The sequence below is a fragment of the Mus caroli genome, chromosome 5 (genome assembly GCF_900094665.2).
Source record: "Mus caroli chromosome 5, CAROLI_EIJ_v1.1, whole genome shotgun sequence".
Taxonomy (NCBI): domain Eukaryota; kingdom Metazoa; phylum Chordata; class Mammalia; order Rodentia; family Muridae; genus Mus; species Mus caroli.
The window spans coordinates 103,516,556-103,523,578 of record NC_034574.1 but is presented as its reverse complement, the minus strand read 5'-3'; the positions used below and the strand labels follow the sequence as shown (position 1 = coordinate 103,523,578).

The following is a 7,023-nucleotide window of genomic DNA, read 5'->3' as shown; positions in this document are numbered from 1 at the left end:
CCCTTAGCACAGTCCCTATGAATCATGAGTTCTGCCGGGTCTGCCTATCTTTGTGCATTCTGACTCAGAAAGATTCAACAATTCCCTTTCTTCTTTTTTTTTTTTTTTTTTTTTTTTTTTTATCTGGGATGCTGGTCAGAGCCTAACTATACATTTCAACTCCCTAATGTAGGCTTAGGGCTTCCTTCCCCACGGTCTGGCTGGCCTCTGTGGATGCTTAACTTCTCTGTCCTCCTACCGACTGTGAGGTTTACAACTTACCTGTCCTTGGGTTTTCCTGTAAACTCTAAATCAACCTGAAGCTTTCCTCTGAGTCTGCTCTTTGTCCTCCAGGAAGTCAGAGCCTAGCACAGGCCTGCTACACACAGCCTCTGTCTCTGAGCCTTATTAGCCCAAGCAGAGCCCTGACCTCCAGCTTCCAAACCCAACCTGATTTTTTTCTTTCTCCCCTCCCGCCCCCCGCAAACCATGAACAAAACAAAGCATTGAACAGCCGTTCTCTCCATGAAGTACCGAGAACACAGATGGAGCAGCTGACGCTCAGGGAAGGCTACGGCGAGGTCTCTCTAAGTGATGGGGCTGCAGAGATGCTGAACTTGGAAGGGATTTCAGGATCTGCAGCATGCATCCACAGTCAGCCCCACACGAGACACCTCTGTCCTTCCAGATGCTCAAAACCAATATGGCGGGGAAGCTGCCTTCCATCCCCCACTCTACCGCCCACCACCGAACATAGCTGGCCTCTTTCAGGATAGCTCAGAGTCTGAGGAGCAAGCCCACTCCCCATCACTACCTCCTCAATTCTTCCCTCAGCTACATCTTGCCCTCTCTATGTAGCCTCTCCCATCCCGCAGATCAGAGGCATCCTGGAAGAAGGTCTCAGGAGCCTTGGAGTCTTATGTTCCATGTCCTGCTCTACTTACTAGGTGACCCTCCCATCTTTGAGGTATGACACACATACCTTGGTGGTGTCTCAAGCTGGCCCAGAGCCTTGCATTGGTCACTCCCTTGCCTGCTACATCAGCCCTGCTGTCCAGACTCCTGTGGCTCACTAGAGTGTTCCCCTAAATGTCTTTGTTGTGATTAATGCTCCTGCCTCAGCCCCTCCCTGCTTCAGTTCCTACTCCAGCTTCCCCTCTGAAGGACACACTTCCTTTTCTCTAATAATCACCTTCCCTAGAAGCCAGGATATGGAAAGGCAGGCCATCCTCTTCTTTTCCCTCTGTAGCCGTAAAATCTAGCTATGAGTGACCAGCACATCTGTTTCTGTTGGCTCCAAGAGGCCCAGTGACCTAGGGATACAGAGGCAAAAGCTCAGGGCAAGCCTGTGCCCACATCTGGCTCGCAGGGGTTGCATAAGGGCTCATGGCTTCTTGATCTCCATTCCACAACCTCTCTGCTTGAGGTCACAGTCTACCCTATGCTCAGTTCTGCCTGTCACCTCCACTGCAGGCTGTTCCAATGCTCCCCTCATAGGGGCACCTGTGCCTTCTGTTGATGCTCTGCCTTTTCCTGTAATCAAGGTGGTAGGTGCAGTGCGTTGAGCCGTATCCAGTTAGCTGGAAGACCAGTTTTTTCCCCCATGGTGTCCACCTGGGCTCCAAGGATGAGACTTTCCCAGGCAACCCCACCAGCCAATGCGCTCAACACAGAAAATGACAGTGTGGAGCACAGACAGACACAGGGCTCCATCTGCTTTGCAGAGCTTCACTTTAAAAGTGCTAGCAAGGATTCCACTGGGCATTTGTCTTGGCTGGGCTAACAGTCTTCCAAGCAACTTGAGCTCTCAGGCCCACCCTTGTAGACAGTCCTGGCTCTCCAGAGCATGCCAGCCCTGCGTCTACTCACCCGCATCCCCAGTTCAATGTTCTCTGCACCGTACACCTCCATGCCTGGGTCCAGCAGGCCAATGTCCCCGAAGTACTCCCGGTCCACCACAAATGAGCAGCCAATCATGGCAGGTGTCCTGGGGAAGGAGAGATGGAGAATAAGGCTGTCACCAGGGTCTGTCCCAGAACCCTATCTGCTTGTGAGACCACAACCTCTATGCCCTTCAGAATCCCCATGCTTCTTGTTCCTGCTGACATCAGTGAGCCCTGGGTATAGTGGGAAGCCATTTCTCCAGCTGCCATGGACCTGTCCTTGTATGCCTTAGGTTCTGGCAGAACAGTACAGACCAGAGTCTAAGAGCTTGGGTTTGGTTGTATGACTCCAACAGACACTGCTTTCCACAGGTCACACCTAGTCTTCCTTCTCCAGTGTTGTGTCTTGCTGGTGTGTACGGATTCGGGGTTACCTGGGCACAGTTGTGTACATTGTACACCCCCCCCCAGCTCCATGAACCTTTACTGATGTCAGTGTGAGTGACGAGCTCACAGCTATGCAGCTGCGGTGAGCAGACTGCCAGCTGCCACGTGATATTTCAGTTTAAACACACACACTTTAAAATGGCAGCGAAAAGCCTTTCAGCATTTTGTTGAAATCATGAATGAATATGTTCATTATCTAGGTACCAACAAAATCCATCAATGTCAGCCAGGCAATCGTGATGCATGCCTTTAATTCCAGAAGCACTTGGGAAGGCAGAGGCAGGTGGATCTCTGAGTTCAAGGCCAGCCTGGGTTTACACACAGGAACCCTGATTCAATAAAACAAAACAAAAAAACCAAAAAAACAAAAAACAAAAAAACAAAACCAAACCAAAACAACCCATCAATATGCATATCCCCAGGAAACAGTAGCATGGAGAAGCAAGAACGATAAAGGACCAGGTGGGGGTGGAGAGTGGTGGCCACCATCTTGCTGACACTTTGCATGTGTGGATGTATAGGCAAAGGGCGGAGTGTGTTGAGTCTTTTGGGAAGGATGAAAAAGACTGAAAAGATGGAGAAAGCAGCGACCTTATGTAGACCACAGGGACTGTGACCCACATAACAGACTCTGGCCTGCAGACCACAGGGGACATGAGGACTGTGACCCACATAACACACTCCAGGCTTCTAGGCTTTTCATGAAAGACTTTGCCTCAGCACAAAGGCATCCCTGAGCATCCAGAATTTAGTCTCTCCCAGTCTGATACTGAATGAAGACAGTGGAGGCTGCTCTTGCCTTCTTCAGGTCTGAATCTTTCCAATAAAGAGAATGAAAAGACATTGATGGGCATCAAATTTAACAGAAACATTCTGTTCGTGTCGACTGAAACACAGAAGTATTAAAAAACAGTTGTCCTTTTATTTGTGCTAAGATATTATTTTGTTGTTGTCCACAAAGCTCACAGTAACAAGATTTTAATAGCATCTTTGAATTTTAGCAGCAAGTACTCAATTTAATAGCAAGTACTCGATTGGTTAAGTCCCAATGTCCAACAGGAATGTCTCTCCTCTTCTTAACAACAATAACAATCCCAGGATGATTTCTGATGAAGAGAGGTGCCAAATTCCCCACCAAGGCTTTTATAGCCAGTAATGACTTTTTATCATTGCTTGGCTCCAAAATAAACAGAAACTCAGGAGGACACACTGTATGAGTCAGATGCGCTGATTTTATTTGCATGAGGAATTCTTGCTGTGATTACAGAAGAACAGACCCAAGCAATGCCTCAGATGAGGTCTTCTCAGGCTGGGGGATGTGCTTGATCATTATAGGGGTAACCCCCACTTCTGCAGCACTCAGAGGACAGTAAGGCACAGCAACAGGTCCCGAAGGGGCCTAGGAGATCTGTTGGTCCCAATACCAGATCATCTGCCTCTAACCCCGTCTTCTGGGCCTGTAAGATCCACTAGAACCCCCCATGTTTCTGTTGTAAAAAGTGGGTCACCCCAAATGGCTTCTGCAGTTGATTGATAAACGATGGTTTGTGCAGAGCAGAATATTATTTGGCTGTTACAGGAGTATATACGGCCACTAACAGTCAGGCCAGGTCAAGGAATGGCCAGGGAGAAACTGGCTTTTGGTGGGCATATCTGAGTCCTCATTCTCAGGTCCCCTCACCTTTCCAGACTTCTCTCCTCCATGTTTCTCTTTCACTCCTGGTCGTTTTATTATTTGGGTAACACTTGACTCCAGTTACATAGTTGGAGAGCACAGAGAGCGTGACTCTGGAGGCCCACGGGAGCCGTCCGCAGTGTGACAACGAGCCAGAAGCTCATTCCATGGGCACCTGACTTGCAGAAGCTGTGGGTCTGTGTAGAGGTCACAAGCAGTCAGTTCAGAACCAGTGTTCAAAACTGGGAACTTTCTGTTATTTCTCATTCCCAACACAACCTGTTAAATGACCTCCAGTTTTTCAAGGAAGGCGATAGAGGATGGGATGGTGGTGTTTGACTGTGTGGGGAAGGTGTTTTCTCCTTAGGATCTGGTCAGGGTCGGGTGGTCTTCTTCTTCTTCTTCTTCTTCTTCTTCTTCTTCTTCTTCTTCTTCTTCTTCTTCTTCTTCTTCTTCTTCTTCTTCTTCNTCCTCCTCCTCCTCCTCCTCCTCCTCCTCCTCCTTCTCCTCCTCCTTCTTCTAAACTTGAAGGTAATTTTATTAGAGTTTTACAGGTTAAATCTCAGGGGCAGACAAATGCCCTTAATCCCAGTACCGAGGAAGCCCAAAGGCATCCTGATATACATGTCAAGTTCTAGGCCAGCCAGAATTGCATAGTGCGACCCTATTTCAAAAGAGTGAGGAGGCTGGGAAGGAGGAGGAAGAGGAGGGGGGAGGAGGAAGAGGAGGAGCAGGAACAGGTGAGGGAAGAGGGGAGGAAGGAAAGGGGAGGAGAGAGGAGGGGAAGGGGAGGGGAGAGAAGGGGAAGGTGGGGAGAGGAGAGAAAGGAGAGGGGGAGGAGAAAGACGGGGTGGGGGGGGGGAAGCCATGCCCTTTACTATTTGAGTTAAGATACCATGACAGGGAAGCAGCCAAATGGTGGGGACTTGTCTGTGGGAGACCCTGGGGGACGGCTTTGGAGAAAGATCTAAAAAGCCCAAAGAGAGGGAGGGCACGGCCAGACTTAGGCTAACATCAGAAAGAGAGAGACAGTATCAGAGAGAGAGAGAGAGACTTTCTGAGAGAGACCCTACTCAGAAAGGTGGGTAGACCTGCTAGAACCTCATGGAAGTAGAGGTTATGACTGTAACAGGGGCAGGCTTTCCAGGAAAGGACAATACATGATCTCATTAAAGGTTAATTATTCCTTCCCTCTCTTTAGCATGGTGTTAGGTGAATCTGACTTCCTGAAGGATGGTCCCTTTAGCCAGGTCATTGCCCTGCTCAGGCGGCTTAATTAAGGAAGGAGGTCATAGCATGTCTCTACCCACAGGCAGATTCCATTCTTCTGCCAGTCACACTTTTGAGGAATCAGCATAGATCTTCTCCTGTGAGAGAAATCGACCTTGATCAGGAGCAATCATCAGTCCAGACCCTCAGCTGTGAGAAGCCACACAGGACCAGGCGCCACTGCTCCTGACAACAGAGTAAAACGCTGTCTGATGGGGCTCTGTCTTAGATTTCTGATCCTCCGAAGCGAGCCGGATTCCTCCCTGTTACTCCTGATACTGTAGAGTGGGTGAGGTGAAAAGTGAGGGTTCTTCCTCCTCTGTTGCTCCTGCTGCAGCACTGTGAGGAAGGTGAGACCCGCCCCCAGCGTCACTCACACCCCAGAGCGAGGGAGGAGAGAGCTGACAGGATTCTCCCCTGTTGCTTCTGCTCTGACACTGTGAGGGAGGAAACCTCTGACAGGATTCTCTCCCACACTTCCTCATATTCTGGAGCGAGGGAGGCAGTGTCTGACTGGATTCCTTGTCTCTCCTCATGTGCCACAGGGAGGGAAGCAGTGATGGATTCCCCACCCTCCTTGCTCCTCGTACTCCAGAGTTTAGGGAGATGAAGCCTTAGACTCTCAAGCAGGAGAGACAATAACATCAAGACAGTTGATGACACCAGATGCATCAGACCACCTCCAACGGCAAATCCACGGGGGGGGGGGGGAGGATGTCTGTCAGTATCCTCTCCTCTCCTCTGTGACTCCCCCCACCCGCTTCCAGAATAAGGGAGGAGGCAATGTCTGCCAGGACTCACCCCGGGTCAAAACACTTGGCTTGTTTCTACAGTGAGCATTTTAAAAATTGTCATTGCAAGCGATTGTATGGAAGCCTTTTTGTGGGCTGTGTGTTCATTCATTTTTGAAAAAAACCTGCCAAGAATAGAATGTCTGGATGATACAGAGAGTTCTTGCATCTTTACAGGAGACGGCAGTTCTCCAAAGTGGCTTCCGCTAGTCAGGCATGCCCTTCTGTGTGCCCTGCCCCCTTAAAGTATTACCGGTCTTCATTTTAAGCACCTTTGTAGGTATGTGGTGGTGTCTCTGCATCTTTTCAGTTGGGTTTCTGTGTAGCATCTTCCAGTGCTTAGCCATGTGCTTTTTTTTTTTTTTTTAAAAAAAAGTGAGATCTGTTAAGTCAGCCCCATTAGTTAGCTCGATTTTGGCAGCAGGGTTAACGGCTCTGGGATGATTGTAATAAAAGGTTTTGGGAATCGGCGTCCCACAAGGCTCAATCAGGACATCAAGCTTTGTTCTCCACTGTCTCTTGCATATCCAGAGCCTGGCACAAATGTGGAAGATGCCTCCCATTGGGCCTCGCTTGGACTTCTTCTGATTTCTAAAATGTCACACACGAAGCATTTATCTTGCTACTAATTGGGATCATGAGATGAATCTCCAATGAAGAAAAAATAACCTTCAGACTGTCACTCTCTGCTTCAATGAGCCCCCTTGGGACCCATCTGTGCGCCTGTGCTTTTGGGAAGCTTGGAGCCCAGAGCCCTGCTTAGGAAATCACTGCAGCCCAGGCAGCTCCAAGATTCCTGGTCCATCTCTGAGAAAATGACCTTGTGGAGCTAAGTGGTTTAGAGAAATGGCACTTGGCCAGCTCTGGAAGCTCCTTAGTCTTAGCACTGTAAAACCATTTCCTCTGAGATGACGGTTTTGTTTTGTTTTGCTCTGCCCCTCCCCTAGCCCCACCTTCCATGACAAATGATTTCATCTCA

At 49.1% G+C, this 7,023-nt stretch overlaps 1 protein-coding gene across 2 annotated transcripts in view; it reads right to left on the bottom strand.

Annotated features, from left to right (window-relative positions):
* Positions 1 to 7,023, bottom strand: part of Galnt9 (polypeptide N-acetylgalactosaminyltransferase 9) — an 83,470-nt gene that overhangs the window by 17,231 nt on the left and 59,216 nt on the right. For both annotated transcript variants that reach the window (XM_021162920.1, XM_029476972.1), the window contains exon 6: positions 1,849 to 1,966. In XM_021162920.1, the coding sequence (XP_021018579.1) occupies positions 1,849 to 1,966 (118 nt within the window). The remainder of the gene's footprint in view (positions 1 to 1,848; positions 1,967 to 7,023) is intronic.